This window comes from Pseudopipra pipra, chromosome 2, assembly GCF_036250125.1.
Source record: "Pseudopipra pipra isolate bDixPip1 chromosome 2, bDixPip1.hap1, whole genome shotgun sequence".
Lineage (NCBI taxonomy): Eukaryota > Metazoa > Chordata > Aves > Passeriformes > Pipridae > Pseudopipra > Pseudopipra pipra.
In genome coordinates, this window is record NC_087550.1 from 105,780,890 (window position 1) to 105,807,589 (window position 26,700).

Here is a 26,700-nt window from a genome sequence, read left to right on the forward strand (position 1 = left end):
TGTAATTAATTTTTACCATGGGAAAAATAAAAATCTCTGCACGACAAAGCTAGGACAAAACTCAAACTGAGAAACTGCGATCACTTGTAAGGTTCCTAACTTCTGCAGAGTACAGCTGGTTGATTATCTGGGTGTTAACAATTTTGTACTGAGATTTCCTTGGCTGAGGTATTTAGTTTATTTAACTTATGTAGAGGTCAGTCTCGGTCTCCTTGTTTTCAGAGAACAGTACTGAGCCAAAATCCAGCTCTTTCAGAAATAAGCTAAAACACTTCCAAGAAGATTGTTAACTGGACCAGTTCCCAACTTTAAGACCATGAAAAGTCCTTCAATTAAAAGCTACAGTTCAGTTAATTATATTAATCACTTTTTTTTTCTGACTACATAATTCTTTTCAGTGTTTTCGATAAACTGACAGGAGAAACAGTGGAGGAAAAGTTATTAGTTGACAGTAACTTCCTGATTGCAATAAATGAACTCAAAATTAAGAGGAGAAGAAATATACATATTAAAAAAAAAAAGGTTTTGCCCTCTAAAATGTCGTCTTCTGTACTATGATATTTTGGATTTCATAAGTTAAAATAAGCTCTTGGTATCAAGTTGCCACCTGTGTCGGATAAAAAAATCCTTGCAGAACTAACTCCCTGTAAGAGCCAGAGGAAGAATGGAGAGCATGTGTGACATGACACAAATCCTAAGGAACATCCTCCAGCCAACTAAGGACTCTTTCCTGGGCATAGATTAGCCAAGAGGGCTTTCTGAGAGGTGGAAGATGATAGCACAGCAATTCCCTGCTTTCCAGGAGTGAAAATGAAGGGCATCACTATACCAACATAAGGGAAGGCACTCAGGCCATGCCTTATATCGACACCAGTGTCAGCACCACAAGCACGATCCCATGCATTTTGTATGACTTCAGCAATCTGGGAAGGTAAACATGAAAGAAATACACTGACCATCCTAGTATTTTTCCCCTGAGACTGTGGAACTTAGACAAGGAGGAAAGAGTTAGTTTCAGTTGGCATTATGCAATTCTTTTGACAAAGAAGGGATGGTAAAGTCAGAAAATCTAATCAATAGTACATACAAACAGATACACAGAATGCACAATTCACCACAGGAAACAAAGACACTCACACAGAAAAGATAATTACATGGTTGGTATAAATCAAACTTATGAGCTGAACCACATGACAAAAAAACTCCCAGCAAACCAATGTTTAGAACGTGCCTGAGGACATACTGAAATGGTTGTGGGAAAGAAGGCTGCCAGTTTAAGCCAAAGACAGACATATCTGTCTAGTAAAATTAAATAGTGCAATAAAAGGATTAACCATTAAAGCCATCTATCTCATTAGGAAAGAAATATTTTATTCAGCACCACTTATCGAACAACATTTATCCTTCATACAGGAGAACTGCCAGCAAGGGTGACATCACCAGGAGATACATTTGACAGACACCAGATACATGGCAAAAAGAGTATTTTTTTTATTTTAGTTCCTCAGGTACCACATAGCATCAATCTAGAATGCTTTGTGCTCAGCATGTGATGCTTAATGCTGGCATTCATTCCAATGGATAGATGACTGGCCAGTCACTGGGTGCTTAAGCAGATATTATGATGAGGTTTATTTTCACCTGGAAACATTGCCTAAAGCACCTGCCAGTGTAACTACAGAATCAAGTGGAAAGTGTTAATGAAAACAAGAAATTAAAGGTGCCTTAACACATATTCCTGATCCTCTCCCTTGAATGAAGTCTTTGCACATGCTAAGAAAGTTGCCTTGGACAAGAAGACGCTTCAACTAAAGGATGACACTCAACCATCAGCACGATTTGACAGGGTAAAGGCTGGGTGGGGGATCATGTGTTCACGAGTATGTTAGGAACTCAAAAGGTACAGAACTGATACAGAGGCTGTGCAACACCCAAAGCAACGCTTCACCTTTCCACAGTTAGAAGCCAATGGAGTCATAAAATAAAAAGGCAAAAAAACCCAAAACCAAACAAAACCCACAAAACCAACCAACCAAAAAAAACCCCTGACACGCTTCCACACCTAGAACCCCAAAACCCCAACACATAACAAAGGGGGAACACCTGTTGAAATTAAGAATTTCAAGTCAACAAGGGCAGATAAATTATACCAAAGAATCTAGAAAGAATTCACTGAAAAAACTCTTTGCCAAAATAACATTAACTTCATATCACACAAAACAAATGAACACAGATTACTGAACTACTGCTAAAAAATAAGGCCATATATTTTAAAAAAAAAGTGAAGAATTTGGTATGAACCAGCTAAAATGCGAGTGCTCTCCTTAGTGAAACAATGGAAACTTTGTTGGAGATGCCTATCAACTGCAGAGGTGATAACAAGTAAGTCACATCAGTCAGTGTAACATCTTGGAAGAAAGGTATTGCCAAAAACACAACCTGGTTCACAGGGAAGGGGAATTAAAAAGGCGAAGAAAAAGAAGTGTAAATAACACAGTGTGAAAAGATTGCTGTCATCTTCTCTTCCACTGTGTCAGTCTAATGCATTTGGTCCCCTTTTGAACCCAAAATGGGGACAATATCACAATTAAATAGGCCCTTCCTCCCATGACAAATTCCCACTGGGACCAGCACAAATTCATCCACAGCATTCTCCCATTAGTGTAGGATGAAGCCAAGTTACCAAAAATGGGGAGGGGCGGAGGTTACTTCATGCGAATAAAGTTTAAAGTAATTTGAATTACTAAAATAAAATTAAAATGCTATTTTAGAATTCAATATTGAAAAAAATTAAAGAGACCACAGTTATTTTCAAACATTCTTGACAGCAGATTTTTGAACCAGGGGCTTTGATCTGAGAGAGACTTGCCAAAACACAGTGACAGAGAAAAGGAGAAGTGTGGCAATGGACTGACAAGGAAGGCTTTCAGCGGACTGCTTGAGAAAATAAGATTACAGCCTCCTGTTTTACCTGCCCTCCCACCCCACTCCCCCTCCCTGGTATTGAATGTTGTTCTAATCTGACACTTTAATCCTGAAATGAAGTTTCCCCTTCCTGTTACAGGAAACATTAAGCAGTATGACTTGGACTTCTGGCACTTTAAGGTCCAATTGTGCAATGAACACACGCTGTTGCAGAGCCCTCAATTCCACGTACGTGAGAGCAGGGAACAGTCTCTCCTGGCTGCTGACTGACACCAAGGGCTGCCTTCAGTGTTCAGTCTTCCAGGTTAAATGCCATCGCACTGGGTTACAAATGTAACAATAAAGTCAACTCCAAACAATATTTCAAGCTTGAAGTGCAGAGTAATCAGACTCACGTGCTACAGCAATTAAAATTAGGAAGACTGTAAAATACAGCTGAAGAAAAGAGCTTGGTGTTGTCTACAGAACCACATCCAGTTTTCCTTGATGGGATAACTTTGACACAACATTACAGAATCACTGCAACAGATGTTTTGAAGAGCTGCTTAACTCAGTAAACTCCAAAGTCCTATAGAAAGTGATCCAGATCCACCACACTTTTGAGTATTACACAGTTTACACAAGAGTGTTTAAAGATTAAAAATATTTTATTTACACTTTTCTTTATACACATTTTATACATTTTTTTTCATTTTGAAACCCAAACAGAGCACATATGCAAGTCTAGTATACTGTATCCATAGCAAGGGAAAAATACTTTCTGCCAAAAAAAGACAAGAAAAAATGCTTTAAAACAGTAAAAAGAGGCAATTCTTAAATTATTTAGAGAAGTTTATAGCAGCCCTGGGTAATTATTAATCCAACAATTAATCCAAATGTAGATATGAGGTCATATACATTTAATTTTAATTTTCTATAGGAAAAGTATTTCAATTGCTAGACACAAACACAGCACAGTTTGAAAATAACTTTTCCTGTTAACTTATCAAATACATTCTTTGCAATACAAACAATCTGATATTGTACACTGGAATCATGGGATATTATAGTGGAATTGCAATCTCCAGCATATAATAATTTATTTTAAAAATATCTACAAAAATAACAATATATAGGGAAAATATTTAAAATAAAAACATAGCTCACTCTTCCCTTCACCTGTTCCAGAACTGACACAAAAGTTAAGTGGGTCCCACTGAGGTAATAAAAGCCCCCTAAGTAACCTTTCAGTCCTACAGAACACCTCATTTTCTAGACTTACAGTAAGGTTTTCTACCAGAGCCATAAATAAAAACTACTATCTGCAAATAGAAGTGATTTTCCCTTAGCTACCAACTTAATATTAATCCAAAGACATTTGAAATTGGTTTTTGAAAGCTATTTTTAAAAGACTATATAAACATTAATTGAAATTCAGGAAGTGAATAAAAATTTAGTAGAGGGACATACAGGAAAGCTGTTGTCAAAACAAATCAGTTTTCCTGCCACATACAACTACGTTTTACGAAGTTTACTCATACAAATGGAAATTTTCAAGTTAGTCACCAACTTTCAAAAATAGAATACAGATGTAAAAGTAGTCATTAGTATTTATTTCAAGCAGCTTCAAGTTGTTTAACAAGCATGAACAATCTCAGAATGTGAGCTACAGGACACCAGCAAACTCAGTTTAAATAGATGACTCGTGCCTTCCAGTTATGTTCTTTCCTGCTCTCCTTCAGTGAGCTCAGCCATGAGTGACAGATGCTTGTTCAAGTAACTTCACCAGCTATATTTTTATAAACAGGAGAAGAGCAGTAGGGGTGTTTTCTTTGATGTCCCAAATCCTATAGACACTTAAGCACAGGCTTAGTAACACTTGTGCTTCTATGTTTTAAGTACCTTACAGTTCTCTGTTTTCTTTATACTGGACTAATTCACATATGCAAAGTACACATTTGAAGTGTTAAAAGAATCTGGGGCCCAAGTCACTCTTTTTTTTTTTTTTAAGGAAAAATACATCAAAAAGGCAAAATACCTCTATAAATATGATTCTTTTTTAGAAAGACTTTATCATATACAGGCTGACGCAACCTTGAAGTTTAAAGAACTGTTAGCATCTCCCTGTAATGCTTACCCTTCTTTTGCTACAGAATGGACATAATGAGTTAAGCAATGTGGGGTTTTTTTTAAATAATCTGAGTTTGTACCTCCTGAATTTTATCTTTGCTTCCTGAGTGTTGAGTGACACTTCATCCCTGACACAAGCAGTTACCATCTTATCAGCACGAGGAAATGCAGCACTTGGGTTTCTAAGGCAGGAGGGCCTCAAGAAAAAATGGCTGCAAACCTCAGAAACCAGGGAAATATTCAAGTCAAACCCTTGGATCTAATTCTAACAGGACTGCTATCATACTGCAGAAAGTAGGACATCCACACTTTTCAAAAGGAAGTAACATAAAAGCAGGTTGCCAGGTAGCTCATATGCTGCCACTTGCCAGCAGTGCTTTCTGAAACAGCAGGGCCTTTGTAAAACCAAGTATTGCCTTCCTCCAGCCGAATTCACGAGAAAAAAAACTTCAAAAGTTTTTTGCCACCTTATACTTCCCACTATGAAACTACCAACATTTTGTGGGGGGAAAATAAACGATTTTTTTCCTTATGCAGTACTTTAAAAAAACCCTGTCCCCTAAAAACAGGCACAGCAGCATGTGAAATGGGAACTGGCAGTGTCTGGTCCCTCTACAGGAGCACTCTGCTTATTGTACATTACTTCATCTGAAAAGAAACTTTCCTGCTGGAGTTGGTTGCTAAACTAAGAAATGAAGCTGATATATTTTTTCTATAGATGTGAAAAAAATCCACCACCCTATATTGTAACTCACTATGTCCACTTTTTTAAAAAAAAGGCAAGAGGCAAGTACACTTTCTTTTCAAAGCAGGTCATGCATTGAATTTTAAATATGTGGGTGACATTAGGTTTGCTGGTATTCCAGTTATGGTTGGGGTGGGAATAGAAAGAGAACCTCCCCAAACTTAATAATCAAAGACTGAAACTTACCTTTTCCTTGACAAATGAGAGGCATTTAAGTGTTTTATTTAAAACTCATCTTAATCTGATCATAATGCTCAAAATTTCATAGTAATAGGCAATTCTTATTACCCAGCTTAGTTTTGTTTCTATTTAAACACTAAATTATCTGGTGCTAAATAACAAAAGCAAACTCAATTAAAATAAAGAATCCCTCTGATTTATAAAGTAACAAAAATAACTGCCTCAAAAGTTCCATTGTAACATAAAAGAGAAAGTAGAGTTCATTTTATATTTAATGTCTGAAACAGTAAAAGTATGGTAGAAATGTAAATTGACAAAACACTCTCACATACCCCCACACATTCTAAACCCAAGCAAATTCCAATCATTCCTAATGCTGGAAAGGTAGCAGCCAGCTTCTCAGTGGAGACACAGTTTTCAAGGAAGCTGAAACCAACAGTTCAATTAAAAATTCACAGAACAATTACTATTACAACCCTGAACAAGAACTTTCAGAACTGGGTACCTGAAGATAGATACAAACTTAAAAGAAGAGCACCAAAAACAATCTGGTTCTTCAAGTGTACTCAGCAATGACTTTAGAGGCTGGTGCCCTGTACACAGAACCTCGGAAGGTGCTCAAATCCAGAACGTAACTTAAGACACCCCCATCTTTACTATTAGTTTTAATAAAGTCTTGGCTGTGTCTCTTTAAGACATTTGAATCCTGAACACCAGATATCCAGAATCATGTTCATTCCCCACACTGGCCCCAGATAAAAGTGAAGTACTCTGTACTATACAGAACGTGCCCATGAAAGCCTTCTCAGGCAGGATTAGTTTTTGCTGCCCCATTAACTCACTGAGAAATGAGCTGGTGACAAATAGAATAATGAAAAAAAAAATTTAAAACTCCTTGTTTTTTTCTCTTGTGCCTCAATATTCCATGAACTATGTACAGTCAGCACAGAGCCAGCACCTACTGGAGTCAGTCTCTCTCTGTACCCACACAGGGCGATGTAGTGAAACTGAGGTTTTAGTGTAAGCCACACCAGCTTTAACTTAAGCTATCAAGAAAGTAAATTAAGTTTCTAATTCAGTCAACTGAATTCTTATTAAAAAAGACAAATTTAACTGCAAACTAGCCTGCATCAGAAGGCTGAATATCAGTATTTGGTCCAGTCACTTCTGATGTAAATAGCTTATCACTATAGCTATGATGGCATGCATTACCTCTTTATTTTAAAACATATGAAAAGAAAATACTTGATCAATAAATCATTTCTAATAATTAAAAAAAAAATTAAAAATCTGCTGACTTGCCATATAGCTCCAAATACTCACATTTCAACCCAGAACATAATTACTACAAAAATATCAAAACACAATATGAGGAGTTTTACAAGTTGTTTTAACTCCTATTATTTCAAACTTCATTTAGACAATAGGTGTTATTTTTAACATAGAAAATTTAGGGTGATTTTGGTCCCTTTGTAAGTGCATTCTTTTGAACTCCCTGAGTACTGTACATTCCTTTTCTACAGTGATTTCTGACTGGAAGATGCTGAATAAAGTGGTTTTGCATTGCTGCATATAAAGTAAAGTCTATTGCTTCAAGTGAAACACAGCAGCGTAAGATTTTACAGAACATGCAGCTGCCTGTTTCAGCATCTGAACTGTGAGCCTTCAACTTCTCCTTTAGGTTCTAGAAGCGGCTTATTTCACATCCATAAAGATAATCAAAATGCAATTACTGTTATTATTTATGTCTTGGTAGATAATTCTTACCAATCTACTCTCAGTTATACCTGTAAGTTAGACTCAATGGAGTTATTCAAAGCCCTCTAGGACCACACATCTCGTTTCAGGCACTCTGAGGTCAGTAGCCATAGTTGTGTAGGTTTTTTTACAAAAGAAACAGAAATTACATCAACCATCCAATCACCTAACCCCACATTTTCAAAACACAGTAGTTCTTAACAGTTAATAATTAAAATAATAATAATGAAAAGATTACACCACTTCAATACAAGTACTCATACTGAAATGTGAGTACAAGCAAAGTACTGAGAATAAACTGTAGTATATCCAGTATCCAGTTCCAAAAATAACTGTGGGTCACAGCAGTGCTGAGCATTTGCTTATTGATATTTTCCATTTTCATGAAAAAAGAAAACTGGGCAGCACATTGAAACTGAAAAGAAATTCAGGTAAGATGAATTTACTTTTTAAAAAATAATTTATAAAATAACAAATAATCAACAGTTCATTATGTAGGAACAATATAAAGAGTTTAAAGTTACTGAATCAATCAGTATATACTAAAGATAAGATACTTTGATACCAAATGAGGCCTCTGGTTACTTAAGAACTTTGAATTATTTAGCTTATTAAAGAATACCTTAAATTCAACAGATATGGCTGAATCTGTGCACTAGTTAAAATATAATATTGTAACTGCAAATAAAAAGATGCATCTATATACAGTTTTTACAGTGTATGCACATGTATATATACTTTTTTTACTCACCAACAAACACAACGCAGACAGTAGAAGGCAGCATAGAAACAGTGTTTTGAATATAAAAATGCTTTGTTTTCAATTCAGTAGAAAATGTGTAATTTGCAGTTTGGCAGACTTACTGGTACCACTATACAAAACCAGGAAAAAGGTCATGCAAAGGGGTTAAAATTCTTCTACAAAGTAAGTAAGGGAAAACCAAAACACCTAGTAGATTTAAGAATTCTTTGCAGTTAATGGGAAAAGCATCTAAAAAACAACATAAAATACAGAAAGGGTTTGGTTTTGTTATCTTAGATCTGGCTGTACCCTAGTACAGATGATGAGGTTTATTTTGATGCTCAAAAAAATGCTAATCAAATATTTCTTCTCTGCCTTTCACAAATATTTTGTCAAACTCAACTTAATTCAAAAGCATAGTGGCATAATGGCCACTAAAAAAAAAAAAAAGAGAAAATATTACGGACATAAAATATTACAAAAAAACCCAAGCACACTCAAAAATTTATTTTTTTTGTACTTACAGTTATGTTAAAAAAAACCCAAAACAACAAAGCTTTTACAAGGTCAGACTAACTATTGGCTTTTCTAATAAACTTGGTAAGTACACTCCCTGTACATCCTGTTTCTCTTGAGCATTTAACATTTGTTCTTACACATAAGGAAAATGTCTCTGAAGGAATTTAATTGGTTTGTATTTTTTTAACAAATTAGGTAAAGCTTTTTGTCTTTCACTGGGTTGTTCACTCAGTTTTAGCTGCAGCGTCTAACATGCTCCAAAACATACTCAGGGAAGTGCAGGCTGCAGACTTGTAAGCCATCCAGCTTGCACGGCATCCTTGGATATTCATCTTCTTTCCATTTGTTTTCCTCTGGATCAAAGGTGAGAATTGAATCACTGTAATGACCGTTGTAACAAAGGCCTCCAAGAACCATTATCTGTTTGTCCAAAACAGCTACACCATGACCGCTCCTACCAATCGGCATAGAAGCCAATATAGTCCATTGATCCGTATCAGGGTCATACACCTCTGTAGAAGGACATCCTTGAGATTCAAAGGAGGCCCTCAGGATCACACAGACACCACCAAAGACATAAAGCTTACCATTATAAGAAATCATTTTGTGAAAGCATCTTGCATAGTTCATTTTGCATTTGTTCTCCCAACAGTTAGTGACCACTTGAGTTCTCCTTGTTCGCTGCTCTACTGTCCCTTCTTTACTGGGATCAAACACACACACTTGCTTAGAAGTTGAAGATGATGTAATTCCACCAGTGATATACAACTTGTTACCAAGCACAGTCCCTTCATGTCCATACTTATTGACTGGATAGGGATCCACAAATTCCCATTTATCTTCAGTAATATCGTACCGTTCGGTGGAGTAAAACGTTTCATCCCTGGTTCTCCCAGCCACTGCATAAACATACCTCCCAATAACTCCAACAGCAAACTCAGAGCGTGGCACAGACATGTCTGCCATTCGTAACCAAGTGTTCTGTCTTGGGTCATATCTAAACACTTTGGATGAAGCATGAAACTCACCATCTGGCCCCAGCTCTTCCCCACCTAGTAAGAACACAAAGTTATTTACAATGGCAAGGCAGTCTGGTCGTAAAGGTACTTGAGGACCCTCTAGTTCCCACCAGACCCTTGGTTTGTGCAAGAGAAGAATTTTACTGTTTACCATACTGTGTCCTATCATTCCTCTAAATACTGCAGTCTGGGGTTTGGCAGAACGAATTTTGTTCGATTTCATTTCCATCAAAGGCTGTTGGTGAACGCTATGAAAGTAATTCATGGCTTGGTCAACCTCATGTCGCAGCTGCCGGGAGTATCGATAAAATTCTGATGTTTTTACCTATGAATACATTTAAAAGATATTAAAATTCTGACCAAGAGAAACAATCCAGAAAATCTAAATGACTATGTATCATTAGATTATTTTACTTTGTTTCATTCAGGCACTCTTGAGAGCAATAGCATTTGTGCAAGAAGGCTTGAACTAGTGTATTGTTACCAAAAATCCAGAAGGCAATTTAGTGACTAACAGCAGTGACTAACAATTTCAGCAGAATAATCACATGCAAAATTTATGCTGGAATTAGGCACAACTGAAATCCCTAAGTCTAAAAATCATTATTCTTTTCCCCCCCAAAAGCCTCTGTTACTCTTCTGCTTTATCCATGAAGCACCTTAGTTAAAAATACACTATTTTCCTGAGTTTGAAAGATACTCTACACACCCATTCTGTGTTTACCAAGGTTTACTCTGGTCTATTTTTTCTGAAATCTCACAGCCAAGCCTAAGCAGTTATTGCCAAATGCTAAGCTCTGCTCACAGAGCTATTTAATTGGGGCGGGGAAGGGAAGGAGAAGCGAAGGGGAAGGGAAGGTACCCAACCTCCTTCCTTCAGAACATGTGCTTGCACCAACCACTCATCATGATGGCTACCCCTTATGGTTTCCCCTCTCTGAGTCTCCACATGTTAACAAATGCCTTTAACACAAGAGGGAAATATCTCCATCTATAATCCTTTGGTTGTGCATTTCTTTGTCAAATGGTGGAAGTAGGTTTGAACTTCCATTTCCCAGGTCAGAGTTACAACCTTTGAATTAGCACACAGTGAAGTGACACCTCAGTTAGAAGAGCTATCCCTGCTCAGTTTTATTGGAGTTGTGGGTGAGGGAGAAGATGACAAGAATTTACCTTTTCAAGACCATTCCTACTATCTCAGACAACTTAAGTTCCTCAGGCTGGTCTTGAGACCATTCCAAAACACATCCCTGTCCTGAAAGTTTTAACTCATCTAGCTCCAAGCATTCCTCAGCTCACCGTGGGATTCTCTTCAGAGGCTTCCCTCTTCCTGTACAATCTGGTCTAACACAGCTTTCTGAATCACACTTCTAAAACAAGTAAAAACCTGCTGGATATTGCCAAATCCACAAATCCTCGATCAGATTTGATCCAAGGTTCCAGTTTCTTTCACATAAAACTGGATTGCTTACAAACAGTCTAAATGCCTTTAGCTCCCACCAGCTCCAAAATGAGAAGCAATGCTCTGAAGAAATGTGAGGCCGCTCTGAAGTTTCAAGTGACCACAAGGTAACACCAGAAGCTAACATTTTTGAGTATCTGTTACCTCATCTCCTATTCCCTGTCCCAAGGAACAAAAGTCTGTACCACCCCTTACCTCAGGGGTGGTATGAATTTCGATGTATGTGGAAAGCAATTTGGAAATTAATGTTCTTTATACCTTGTGAATACAGTAGTTGCTTGTTCCATAAATATGTACTATTGAAGTTTTGTTAGCTTTCTGTTAATAATTTCTCTTCCTTGTATAACAATTGACACATTCAGATAAGCATCTTTTCAAAAAATCTTTGGAACTGTTATTATTTGGCATACTTTGCACAGATATTGAGATAGTTCTACACACCAGATTTCAAAAAAACCCTGAATACTAACCTACTACTGTAAAGCAATGTATAGCTCAAGAGTTACAGTGATTTGGTGTTTTTATTTACACTTTTTCTTTCCCCCACTTAATTTTGACAAGTTCAACTTATCTCTGTCTGGAAAAAGAGGACAGTCACATGCAGATGTATATATTATTCTTGCAGCAACATCCAGCTTCTTTCTATTGTTTTTACCAGAGCAAAAAGGTTTACTCAGGCATAGTGCTTATAAAATATCCACAGTAAGTCCAACTCTTGTGGGAATAAGATCTATTTTCTTATTGCAAATAAAGAATATGTCATACAAAGACAGATCTGCTTGTGCTGCATTTGTTAGAATAAACCACATACCCTGCCTGACTAAAAAGAGTGAACATAAATTACAGAAAATATGCTGGCAGGGAGAACCACAGCACAGAAAAATGATAACATATAGAAAGCCTTAAAGGTTACAAAAAATGAAAAAGGAAGTTAAAATAACAAAGAATAGTGGGTGGGTAACTTTATCCTTAAAAGGAACGTTCAAATTCTAGAACAGTAGGACTACTTCAAGCATTCCCAAACTGGAGCCATCATCTTTGGAATTAAATAAAAATATAAACTATCTTTGTTCCACCTCTATGCAGTTCAAGTTTTCTTGGATGATTGTGGAAGACATCAGGATCAACATGCTTACAGCATGAAGAATGCCAGCAAAGCCTGGCAGAAATGGAAAATGCTTTTCTTTCCCCCTCAACATTTACAACTCTGTCGTTAGATCTAGAAACCGAAATGCCAGCCAGAGACTGGAATTAAAATAAGCCTCATATATCCTCACCACTCCTTCACTTAGCACAAATCTCACCCCATGAGAGCATGCAAAAGGAAACAAGGAGTATCCCTAATTCCAGAGACAGAATCTCAAGACCATGGAATCAGTAGCAGAAGTTTACTGCTGCTTATCTTGACAAAGGCACTAACACCAAAGCAAAGCCTCAACCTCTTACTTTAAACCAAAAAGATATAAAGAAGTAAATGCAACTCCCAGTTATTATAACCCCTCTCTGACTAAAGTTTGTGGGGAAGCTTCTACAAACACAAGTTTGGAGAGTTGAACACGAAAATGCACAAGCACTAGCAAGTTGTACAATAGGTAGAAAAAAAATCCCACAAAACAAGAGATTGACCACCTAAATTCTGGTAAGAGAAGGTAGCTGGAGCATTCCTAAACTTGGCTGTTGAGGAAAAATATCACTGCTTTTAGCTGATCAACAAATATCTAAGCAGACTAATTCTCCTGATAAGTTCAAATGGAGAAGCTCTAGAAGGAATGTGCCCCTAATTACCAACATACTCAAGCAGAACACTCGCAAGTGTCTGCAAAACAGATGGAAATGTGCACTAACCATTATGAATCCCAAAGTAAAACAAATGTGCATTCTTAAAGAGTCCATCATCAACTCCGAATTCATAAAAATACTAAATGCTTCATAGCATTTTCAAAGTTTAAAGAAAAACTGTTGTTATCTTGCTGAAGGGTCTTAAAGGCAGTTTAAGCTGGACTTCCTTACCAACCCCAGTCTTACTGTAAAAAAAGGAATTTAATCCAAGTGTTCCAGTTTTACTCATGTGATTTTTTTTTTTTTTTACATTCTTTCCAATTCTTTCTCTTCAATTTTCTGAAGAAAATCTTACAGAGGTTCTGCCAGGACACAGCCCTACTGGTAAGAGCTCCCTCAAGATCTCCAGAGATGGAGACTGAGAACTATCTCATTGCATATCTACCAGTTACTGTGGTTCACAGTCAGACTTTCAGCTACACAGACAGGGAACAGCATAAACAAAATCCAATGTATCACTCCATTAAAAAAAAAGATGCAAAAATAATTTAAAACATAATTAAAAACATCCACCCCTCTACTCACCCCCCCAAGCAGTCAATAGCAAAAATCTAGGTGGCTCATAATGTGACTCTATCATCTCTAGCCATGTAAGCAGAGAACTACTTCAGAGCTTATAACTTATTGTGCTTAAGTTTTCTAAAACTGTCAATTCTGAACATGTAAGTGATGCAACTCAAACTCAACTACCAGGAGTACAACAGCTACACCACAGCTTTTCAGTGAATAATGATGGCCTCTGTATCAGACTTCTAGAGAGCAAATTCTTCCTTTTATTTGCAAAAAAAAAGTTATTTTACTAAAGATTAAGCTGAATCCAAACTAAAGATCCATCCACTCTGCTAACTCAGATCCTTATTATTTTCACATCTACTTATCTCTGGCCATATTTTAAGCACAACTGTAAGCCAGTATGAGAACCAACTGGTACCAGTATAGGACTCTGAAGGGCTATTCTGCATGTGCTACAAATCACTTACTGTTTTTCAGCCTAACCATAAAAAGACAAGATGACACAGCCTCTGTGCAGCAAGGACAATGCTCTCAAAATGATTATTTGGCTGTTCCTTTTTAGAAACTGGCCAATGAAATTATCAAAGTCAAGCTGAAGTCTAACTCAAATCTAATTTTTCAAATCAGAATGGAGTCAATCTATATGCCACAATTAAGAAGTTCAGTACAAAATAAATACTGCTAGCAAACCTATCCAACTGAGCAATAACCCCGAGAGACAAAAATACCAAGTGCAGCACCTATTTAAGATAAGAGGGGCCCACTAACCTCATCCACTAAACACCTCTTATTCTAAGCTTCAGCAAACAAAGTTGCTTCAGCAAACCAAGTTGCAGAAGTAGATACATATGCATTACTAGACATGGAGGTAAATGCAAAAAAAAAAAAGAAATTAAATTCTTTTATGAAAGGTAAAGTCACAATAACATAAAATTACAAAGATATCTTCACAAAAGTTACTCTTTTCTAGGCACAGGGCAGAGATACTCAAAAATAATGTGCTATTCATCCTACCTCTACAGCAAAACATAGTGATTAGTAAGTTTCTGATTTATACTGGCAATTTATAAATCAGCATGGGCTACTCATAACAAACCCTACACACTGGACATAAAAAAAGCCCTTTGGATTTTAAAGTTTTGAAACAACATTTCAATCTGAGTAGTACACAGCAACTAAATGGAGCTTAAACAGTACATGAAGGGAAATCATGACACAGTCGCCTCCAGTACCACAGAGATTAACTCAGTGAGGCAGGTGAAATGCCCTCTAACTTCTATCTCCAAACTTCCTCAAGACTTATAGAGCCATAGATGGGTTTCAAAAAAAGGTAAACACAACATCAAGAGCAAAACTTGTACTTCTCCCCATACACTTTGCTTTTTGTTTCTAACTATTCCCCAAATCCTTAATTCATTTATCTTCCCATTTTCCCTTGTACATCAGCACATATTTTAAGGGCTGAGGAACAAAAGCAGTATCTATTCATATCTCAGTATCTGTTCTTCCAGTTTGCAGTAAGCACAGGGGCTGTACCTTCACTTGTGCACTCTAAATGCACATCAGCCTCAAGGTATTAACCTAGAGTCACTCATTTCATTTCTGAAAGGACAAGCCATCCCACCCACACTGCACATCTTCCCCAAGAAAATGATGTACGAAACATAATGGCTTAAGAGGCCAAAAGTATCCTTACCATGACTTGCAAAGTTAAGTCATATAAGCTATTTATATACTACAATGACAGGCATCTGAGAAATGTGTATCACAAAGATTACGTAAGAGTACATACGACAAGCCAGCCAGTGTATAGCAAATACAGAGTTTGCTGAACTGGAAGAGTCAACCTCAGACTGTATTTGGTACATTCATGCAGACGTTTAGTATGTGCTGGCTTCAGGACAAGGCTGAATTCTGTCTGTAGATCTCCAAAAAATGCAGTTTTACCAATATCTTCCCCCTTCTACACAGAGAAGAAAGAGGTTCTCCCTGGGTTACTGCCAGAACAGTGAATAGACATGCTCTCTTATTTAAAAAAAAAGTGTTCTATATTCTGATGTTGGCTCCAACTGCAGTTGTCCTTTGTCACTTGTCATGCTGGATAACTCAATGCTCTCTAGCCAGGGTAAAACACAAATGCATTCCTAGCTGCAGCAACAAATGACATAATTAGCTGTGCTTCCCTGTGCTGAGTTGTCCCACTCCATAACCTACACTGGCTTCTCTCTGATCCCACATCATCGTGGCTGGGCTTTGCAAACGAAGATCTGGGAAAGGCTCTACCCACATTTGTCACAAGCGCGCTGGTGGCTAAAAAGGCCAATATGAGACAGGCATGTCCAGCTGCAAAAGGCACAGCAGAAAGACTCCTTAGGTGGTACATTCTGCAAGGCACGATTCTTTCTGCATTGCTTTCTGCGTTGCCTTTTCAAGAGTGAGCTCCCACATACAAATTAACAGAAAGGGTATTCACAGATGAAGCTTTTACAGCGACTTCTCTCCTGAAGTTGTACCTATTGGGCCATTTGGAAGCTGTCAAGACAAAATATGAGAAGCACTGTATGAAGGATTTACACCACTGATGCCAAAACCAGCTCCAGAAGTTATACCTACGTGTAACACTGAAGACTAACATAGACTTGCACTTACAGAAATTCAACTGAGGACAGCTCGATGCTTGAGCTTGTATCTGCAAATCTCATAGAGTTGAAGCAGACTCAAACAAGTCTTGCCCTATTAGATTAACCTTAAAAGCATATTTTGTGAATTCTATCAGTTTTACTGTGGAAGGGATTAAATGATGTAGTAATAAGGTAAAAGTGTTATTAAAAACAAGACACTACACAGTATCCTGCAGAGTTCAGCTCTCACTAGTTGGAAATGTTTTAACCCTACATAAACATTGCAGCACTGTTCTAAAATATGCATAGGTATTTATTTTGTTCATGTCTATAGTCTAATATAATATCATAAATATATTTTATGTATTATTACATCCTCTATTCAACTCACACACACAGAAAAAAATCCAAAATATAGAAACCCACTGGTCTGAAGTAGTTTATAGCTTTGACAATTTCAAATAGGAATACATATAAGAATTACTGCTCGAATGACCCAGTAGCCCTTAAAACCACCAAAACCAACACAACCTTATCTGTATGTTCACTAGATACCAAAGTAAAAATATATGGGAAATTAATTTTTAAGAAGTACAAAAAAGCCACAAGGTCTTAACTCCTGTACCTTTCACTTCTCAGTGAATTAGTAGAAGTTAAAGTTGTACCTCATCACACAAAATTAACAGTGTAATTGCTAAACTGAACACTGTTACTGGTCTGTGACAGAGTTGCTTACAAAGTAATCCTCTACTGTTGACAAATGTTCAGAGTCTAAAGAACTAGAAAACTACTTTTCTGTCTGTTCTTCAACAGAAGAGTAGAAAAAGCAAGTTTGGTTTTAACCTCTTACTACATACAGTGATCAGTTGAACTTTAGATCAACTATTGCAAAAATTCCTCTTGATATTTAAAGTAAATCATTACATTTCATACTGTAAATAATTTTTGATTGATTATGTGCCTTGTATAGAAACAAGTGTGTGTGTAACTCTGCAGGATCAGGGCTTACTTCCAACTGCTGTGTAACAGCACAACCACTGAAGATACAACAACAAAAAGGCTGCAGATTTATGAGCAGATGCTAGTTGTCATTTGCAAATAAAAAAAAACCCCTGTACTTAAACCATGTAAGATCTACTGTCACTATTTTTTGATTATATTGATAACAATTATCATGACATATACCCTACATACTGTGTGCAGCTCTAAAGCAAAGAAGCAACTTGCGGACAACAGTAAGAACATCTGAAAACAAACCAGATACAAGTGACCTTATTTTAAAATGTCTTTTTCATATAAAGCCCCTTATAAACATGTATTGCAAACCCACCTGTTCTCCAGTCACTGTACGTGCTCTCGTCTAATAACCAAAAGACAATACTTGTAGTTGTTTGCCTTCTATGGGTTTATTAGAAAATAAATGCTATAATTTTGTCCCTCCTAATAGGTTGGGGAATCTTACCTATTTAATGGCATGCTGCCCTAGCTAAATGATGAATCCTGCCTATTGCTTTTCAAATGCACCAACCTTCTCAAAAACACTGGATGGTGTCATCAAACAAAACCTGATGTTCTGAATGATGGTGTCCGTATGCCTCCAGCGTCTTCTATCATGGCGCAGCCAGGCCTGAACAGCTTCATACAGCTCTATCTCTGGAAACCTGCTCAGATGATCATTATCCAAGTAAGACATGAGCTTCTCAAAGCTCAGATATGAAAGGAAGTCAGGTCTGGACATGAGTGGCACAAAATTCTCTAGCAGAAAGGAATCCAGTTTTTCCCTGACTCCTTCGATGTTTACACCAAAATCATCCAGAAGTCTCATAATTTCTGCACAGTTTTCTAAGCAGATTTTAGCTAAGAGAAAAGAGCAGCAAAACTTTACCACCTCTATAAGCTGGACATACATGGCAGCCTGAAGGATTTCATGAACAGTGTTCATACTCAGTTCAATAGTTCCATAGTACATGAATTGGAGAACATGACTGAAGCCTGTAGCTGTCAGACCTTTCAAATGGATTTTGTCCTGATCTCGTTCTCGCATGTCAGCTGTGAACATAATCCTGAAGTAATCACTCTGGGTGGCAAGCAGAGCTTTATGGGCCTGAAATTGGTGGTCTTCAATGACAAGTGTGACATCAAGAAGCAATCCCTCCTCATACAGTGCTCTGAATCCTGCAGAGACACTGGTGTCATGGATGGAGGAGCTAAACCCTTCCACGTCCCCTGCCATGAATCACCTGGGGGGGAAGAAAAAATAAATAAATAAAAATGAAAATAAATTGTAATTTCTAGTAACATATTACAAGCCCTTCCTGACCAGATAAATCCTAACTGAGATTGCTTTTATTAAGACTTAAAAGTCTTCACCATCCTTTTTGTTTTCTGTCCAGCTGAAAAATCAACTTAGGAAACAAAACATCAACTTTAAATATTTCCCCCCTGCAAAATATTCTCATTTTACAGACAGGGTAATCAACAAAAATCACTATGCAATACTGCCAAAACAATTTCTCACTTCAAGTTAATTCATGGTCAGATAATGAACTGAAAAGGTTGTCATGTTTTTTTTTCCTCTACCCCCCCTCAATCTTTCTAAAGAATTTATCTCAGGGGAGCAATAAAACACCCACTCTTGAATATCAAAAGGTTTCAGAAAGGAAGCTAAACTTCCTTAACAAGCTCCAGTAGATCTGTATATGGTATAATTAAAAAAAATAAAAATTTATTAGGTTTAAAACTATATGTCAATTCACTTGACATAACCAAACGTTTTCAGAGATACCATTTAAGATTGTGTATTTCACTTCTCCTGTAACAACAAACTCCCATCACGTTCCCCCCCCATTTCTTACTACAGTGATTAATATTAGGTCATGAGATTTATAAAGTGCAAAATACTAACACAATAAGAATCACTGACAAGAATAGGTCACAATAAATAATATTCTGTATACTGGGTTTAGTGAAGCTGAATTGCTCATTAAGTATTTGAACATTTGCAGATACAATTACTTACGTGCAAGCTATAATCAAACTGTAAATAAACCAAAAAGAAAACAAAGAGTACCAGGATCCTACCCTGTTAAAGTTAAGGAAGATAAATATTCAATTAAAAAAAAAACAAAACAAAAAAAAAACAACCAAAACTATTCAAAATCCACAAATTTCTCAAAATCTTGCCCAACTTCCTTGGGTTTAGGCAGGGTGAAGTTGCACAAGGCAGCTTGAACCAATCTAATGATTTATCAAAGTCAAAGGACAACAGCACATTCCATTCCCCTACTCTGTCCTCATTCTGGGGTCTGAGCTCCTGCTGCCTACTTTGAGCCACTTCTGGGGCTCACTTGACTTCTCTAGAAAGCAAATTCAATTCAAACCTGACAGAAAATAAACCAAGAGCAGAGAGGGACAGACCTGAAAAAGACATGTGACACAAACACAACCACCCCTTCCTACTCCCCCCAGCATGCACGAAACCTCAAGATCAGAGAACTTTTTGCTTCCCAGTGATCTGATTTCTGACACTGTGGGGCTTTGACACAAGAACCAACCTGATGCAGAGAGCAGGACAAATACTTGGGCAGGAACAAAGAAAAAGAGCAACAACTTCCCTGTCTGGCATTAATTTGCTAGTAGAATTGGTTCAACTACTCTTGTTCCACTTTATCCCACCTTTAATTACACTGCAACATTCTCTCAGATATTTGTGCATTTGACTCTGAATTTCCTATTGCAATTAAAGCTAATCATGTTTTGCTACTGGTAACCCACATGAACGGCTGAATAATATCAACACATTAAAAAACCTGCAGATTTTCAAGGTCATAAAACTTTACACAAGTATGTGGACCCAGAAGTAACTCTAGGGTGGCCCTTGTTTCACAACTTCAGAGAGCAGTTACCACTTACTCCTACTTCCTCAAGCACCACATTCTGCCTGCTGCCATTTAACTGGAATGCATTTTATTAGACTCCATTAATGGATAATCATCTCCTTCATTCATCAGCACACATCCTGGAAAACAGAACTCTTTGGAGATACTCTTTGTCTACGCAAAACTGAAATGGTGAGTGGGTGTTTGTAGCCACACCTCAGAATTAGCACCGCTCCCACACTGTTGAAGCCTGATGATGGGGTCTGTGCACAATAAAGTCAATGCTGGGAGTGTTCATTACAACTATGGCCTTATGACAAAATTCAAATTCCTGAAAGTAAGAGCAGGAGCAAAAGAACAAAGATGACAATCCAATCGCTTTCTCACCAGTACCCATGACAGCTCATTCCCCTCAATGTCACTGAAGACAGAGAGAACATGCAAACTGCTCTGGAGCTACATATTGTGAGTCTCTTATTCCTCAACATTAAATACCAGAAAGAAAAATTACCATCAAATATTCTTAGTTGTTGTCAATTCTTACACAAAAGCATATGAGGACAGAACTACTTCAGTAACTTACCACCTCAAAAAGAAGCAACCAACTGAACAGGAAGCATAAAGCCTGACTTTACAAGATTTTGCTTTCTTATTGGATTTCTGATAGCAAATAAAAAAGTTAACACTAATATTAGCTTTTTTTTACTTCTTTCACTGGAGCACTTGTAACTCCTCCCCTCCCCATCCCCACTTCTCTGATGTTTAATAATAACTGAGGTCATACCTCAGTCTTTCCTGTTTGAGAGATTTAATGATCATTTGCCTTTAAATGGCCATTCATTTTCATAAAACATACAGCAACTTGAAACAACTCTCAATTCTGACTGAAATCAGCCAAGTTTCAAAGGTTACCAGGATTCTCAGACAGTACAACTGTGTAAGTTACATTTCTTTAGGAGATCCACTAAGACTTGGCTCAGCTTCAGTTCCACGACTGGTGTTAAAAATGTGATGGGACAGTTGGACTTTGCAAATGTGAGAATGTGAACAGAATAACACAACAATATATTGGGGGGAAAAAAGAGTCAGAAATGAAGCAATATTTTTCAGGTGACTGAAGCAACATAGATTAATCTGAAAACAATGAGATCTAACATCACACAGGCTTATGCAGACAGCAATCTCACGGAAGGGATTTCTTCAAAACAGTACATGCATTACTGTGTACCTGAACAACATGGAAGAACCAGCAACCTCCAAACACACACTGGGATCTTTGCCCTTACCTTGAGAAAGATAATCACATTACAGATATTCCACAAATAAAAGGAGAGAAATTAACTTTTACATAGGATAGCCCTAAAAGAAAAAGCTTCTTTCATCACTCTCAAAGAAGCAAAAAGGAAAAGTTGGCAAGTGAAGTTAAGCAGAGACAGATGGTAGATGCACCAAATCCAGAGGAGCACCTCCAGTGTTCCTTTAAAGGATCGAAACAAATAATACTCTAAACAAAAACAACAAAAAAAAACCTCTACAAAACCAACCAAACACCACCCAAACAATCAGCATAGAGTCTTGGGCAACTGCCTCCAGGTGGCCCTGCAAATGGACCAATGGCCTCCAGAGGTCACTTATAACCTCAACTAGTCTCTAATTGGGTGACCAATTTTTTTGTGACCGTCCTTCTAATTCTGATTAAAGAGAAAAGAGACACATTCGCATAAGCCAAAAAAAAAAAAATCATATATAAGCTACTATCCTTCAAATTTTAAATCTAACAAAAAATAAGGTGGCAGGAATCACTGAAATATTAAAAAATAAAAACCACCTGCATTTAGGGGACATCTTTAAAGGTTCCAATTTTTACACCTCCCTAAAACTGGCTATTCCATAAGATATTTCAAACTCTAAGTCAGCCACAAATGGTAACAATGGTAACAAAGGCATACACACTCTCAAATTATTATTTCTAAATGTTTTAAAAGTGTGGGGGTTTAAGTCACTTAATCCTTCTTCTCACATCATTTTACTCCTAGTAAATCTACAGTTTTCAACATCAAAATATTTTTCCTCCCAAACCTGAGACAGCATTTAGTGGATTATTTAAGTAGACACAAAACCAGTAAGAGTTCTCCCTACACTATCTAAAGAAGCTTCAGAATTCTGTGACTGAAAAGCAAAGGACTGCTTGTCTTTCTGCATTAAATAAAAGGAGCAAATACCCTTGTTTTGGCATGAAGTCATAGACAATATCAGCAGATAAATTTTTCTTTAAAACAAAAAAATGCATTGGCCAGTGTAAATACAGAAGAGGGTTAAAATAGTACAAAAACTGGGAAACTAGATAGTTAAATGCATATTACGCTCAACGGGTAAAAATCTTCATTTCTAAAGCTAATATCCCTCCATCAAAAGCAAAGAGCAACACAGTAGCTCAAATATTAAAAAAGGCAATACAAAACACTCTCAAATGAAGTAATTTTTCTAAAGCATAGCTATGCCAATCCTCCCACACACACACTTGCAATCTTGGATGTAATTCTATGCACTATTCAAATGCTGCAGCTTATTTCCCAGAGGACAATACATAACGAATTTTTTTTTTCATACTTTCGATAAAAATGCAAAATTCACTTGGATTTTCTTCACTCATGCAAATCACAGCAGCACACGCAATCCTAAGGCAGACGTGCAGCCTACAGTGGTCTGTATGAAACTGGAACAAAAAAATTCTGATGTATAAACAATACTGGGGGTGGGCAACCTACATTGACGTTGGGCATTGTTCTGTGCACACAGAGCTGATGGGGGCAATGCAGCACAGGAAGTAAAGACTCTGCTGAAAAGCCAAAAGAGAAGCACGTTTAACCTTATTAGCTGTTCCTGACATTTCTTCCTCTTTTAGCACATAATGCATTAGAGTCTCCTGTGCTGGGACTGTAAAACCACTTATTTGGAACACTGATTTCTCATCTTTATTCTGCAGCTGTAATAAAAGTCTGAAAACCCTGTTCCAGACTGCTTTTTCTTGCTAAACAAGGAGAACCTTCTTTCCTCAGTGCGTCTGCAGCTCTTAGTCACAAGCAGAAGAAATGGAGTCTAAATGCACTGGCTACCGAGAAGGAAGTTATGGAATACCTGCTCTTGACTCATGCCCTCTTAGATTTAAAATCTATCCAAAAGCAGCATTTCCTAAAAAGCGCCCTTTAAATAAATGTCTTCATGCAATATGAAAGCTTATATGCACTTTCTAGGGACAGAAATGTATTGTTCTAGCAAAGTATTGACAATAGCAAGTCTAGCACACCAGCTCAAAGGCAGATTTCTGCTTTCCTTTACTGTTGTTCCTTAACTCATTTGAGATGCTGAGACAGAACCAGCAAGTCCCTTTGTTTATTGATTATGAAGTACTTGTTCATTCTACCTACCCCACAGATCTCCTGAGAAATCACTTATGTGAACACAGCTGCACAACAAATTTTCACATAATAAATCACTACTGTCTATGAGTTAAACCACAAAATATTTCACCAGACATACAAAACCATGCTTTGGTCGCACAAAATACTGAAACAGAGCTTAAAATCCATTAATCTGTTCCATCTATCCTGTTCCTTCCATCCATCAAATGCAAGCATTAAAATGCAAATTTTAAAGCCATTAAACGTTTTTATTTGGTGAGGTGCAGAGCAAAGACTGCTTAGAGCAGAACTATTTGACACTAATTTTGTTAAAACACTTTTCTGCACAAATAAGATTTTTCTCCTAGTCAAATGATATGCATATTTGTGAAAATACAACACAACAGGCATTTGCATGCACAACAAACATTCACAACTGCACACATGGCTGAAGGCTGGGCCTTGGAATGCAGTGCACTACACTACAAATGCAATAAAAACATTAAACCTTGTCCAAACCACCATTTTGCATCATAATTCCCCACTAACAGCAAAAGAAAGAGTGATGTAAAAATGGGATAGATCAATAATCAATGGATATCGAAACTTTCCACTGCTACAACAATTGCAAATGTAGGGAACGAAGAAACCCATCCCGTTTCCCTGTATTTTATCTAAAATCCTTTCTAATTAATATTCTAAGTTCAGGAAACAATTGATCTTAAACACATCAGTATGTTCATGCTGACGACTTCACCCAATCCATCTTGAGAATTCCAAAAGCACTGGACTACTTTGGAAGCAAGAAGTTGGGAGTTGAATCACTGACAGTCAGAGAAACCACTCTGCCGGAACTCCAGAAATTAAAACCCGGCTACTCCTGAAAGCTGCCCACCCTCGATTTCTTAGGAGCACACACCTGACCAGGAGAGCTCCTCTTACAATCTGAGCCACCTGCACCAGTTCACAGCAGCAGTGGCACTTTATAACACCAGTGGTCTCTGAGGTCATTATGGTTATGCCAGAAGCATTATCAGAACTAGGCACAACTAGACCTACTAAAAGTCAGTATGGCTTCAGTGTCTCAGCTCAGTATGGTTATTCTTCATTCTAAATGGAGTACAGTACTGGAGAGAGTGCTTTGTTCCATTTTCTTTTTGAGAAACATGTAACTCAGGCAGATGTGGTGGTGCTCTCACATTCATAGTTTCTCAGCTCATGTTACTCTCTGTTCCTAAAAACAGGTATGTCTAAGTTATATATATACATATATATCATATAGATATGTTATAACCCAATTTAGCCTTTCTGCACAGAAGAAATGACCCATGTGCTATAAGCACACACACAAAAAAATCAAAACCATTTTGTTTTAAAATACTGTTGAAAAGTATAGTTTTCACGTGTTCAATTTAGATGAAGACCAGTATGTTAGAAACTCCCTATTTCGCAAGACTAGCCATCAGAGAATAAGATATGCTCCCCAGCTCAGCCCCTAGATCAAGCTTTAGGATGACTATCAAAAGGATTCTGATGAAAGCACATGCTTGATAAGCATTTCAAGACTGCCAGACAAACGCATCAGCTGTTGTTACTTGACCAGTTTAACTTCACCTAAGCGAATCTAAACCCAGCTTGTCTCATGAGTTAGCATCAGTGAGATATACATGAGCTTCCCCTTGAATTAGTTCATTATGCAGATGCTGTAACTGCGCTTCACAGACACCAAGACAGCTTAAACCATCTGGCTAAAAGGTTATTGCATCACTACACCTGCACAGAAAAACCTGCTCCCAGACACAGAGCCAGTTCAGCTCAATGCTCTTCCAATTACATTTACTGATACCAGAACAGGGGCCTCAGCGTAAAATATTTGATACATCCTTGTAAATGAGAATTGTGTTTAACTGGGAAAACTTGTATTACTAATACCTAAAAGTTAAATGGTGGTAGCGTTGAAAACTGTGGATTTGCCACTGTCCTCTAAGTGGACAGGACTGCACTATCCCGAGTTAAAACACTCTTTTATATATATACATATATAATATTTGTAGCTTAGAAAATGATTAATTTTTTCAAATGTAAGAAAAACATATTAATAAAGACTGATTTTCTCATTGCAGATACTTATCAAGGAAATCATGATGTATTTTATACACAAAAATAGCAGGTTAAGTATTTCTTAGTAATAAAAAATCTAATCCTATCTTTTTTCGACTTACGACATAAAATTTTTAGCATAATAAGGTAATGAGCTACAAGTAATATTTAAACTACAGCAGTAAAAACATTTTTAATCTAAATTAAGATTGCTGAACTATCCCTTACATTTGTCTTTTTGTTATTATCTGTATCTTTATAGCTAATTTAGTTAATACTCCTAGCACCTTCTCAGAAAATGAGATTAATTGTGCCCTTTGTTCAAGACACACATCTTTTGACCTCACTGCCAAACGCCAACCACATATTTCAGAAAGACAAAAATCTCATATTTAATTTCTACACATATCCCTCAAATTGACAGCTAGATGAATGAAAAAGGTCTGATGTCTCCAGTGTGAGCTCAATGGTTATCTGTTCTGCTTTGCTTGCTGAAAGGCAAATCAACACATGTGTAGATTCAAACCAGCCACAGGGTATAATTAAGGAAAGTGAAAGGAGATGAGTGTTAGTGAGAGAGTTTATAGAGCATGTGGTAGAAATTAAACACATTTGCTAGGTGTTGGGAGGGAAAAGACAGGAATTATGTTGGTGCATGGTGGTATGCTCAGGGGATCTGAATGTGAGCTGGGGCAATGGTGGTCACCATTGGTGACCCTCTGGAGTTGGGTTATCACCTTAAGGACGAGTACACATAACAAAGAAGTCCATGGGAAGCCAGAACTTCAGTAGTTTTGTCCTTTTATCCACTAATAGCTTTATGGTTCCCCTATTCTTCTTTTGAAGGAGTGGGGAGAAGCCCCAAACAACAAAAAACCAAGAACTTAAA

The 26,700-nt window shown here is 37.3% G+C and overlaps 2 protein-coding genes across 4 annotated transcripts in view; both read right to left on the reverse strand.

The window, feature by feature from the left end:
- Positions 1-26,700, reverse strand: part of APOO (apolipoprotein O) — a 65,893-nt gene that overhangs the window by 38,116 nt on the left and 1,077 nt on the right. The window lies entirely within an intron of this gene.
- Positions 3,554-26,700, reverse strand: part of KLHL15 (kelch like family member 15) — a 28,170-nt gene continuing 5,023 nt past the window's right edge. For all 3 annotated transcript variants that reach the window (XM_064646785.1, XM_064646786.1, XM_064646784.1), the window contains 2 exons: positions 17,961-18,672; positions 3,554-10,322 (listed from right to left, as the gene is read on the reverse strand). In XM_064646785.1, coding sequence (XP_064502855.1) covers positions 9,213-10,322; positions 17,961-18,665 — 1,815 coding nt within the window. In that variant the 5' untranslated portion in view covers positions 18,666-18,672 and the 3' untranslated portion in view covers positions 3,554-9,212. The remainder of the gene's footprint in view (positions 10,323-17,960; positions 18,673-26,700) is intronic.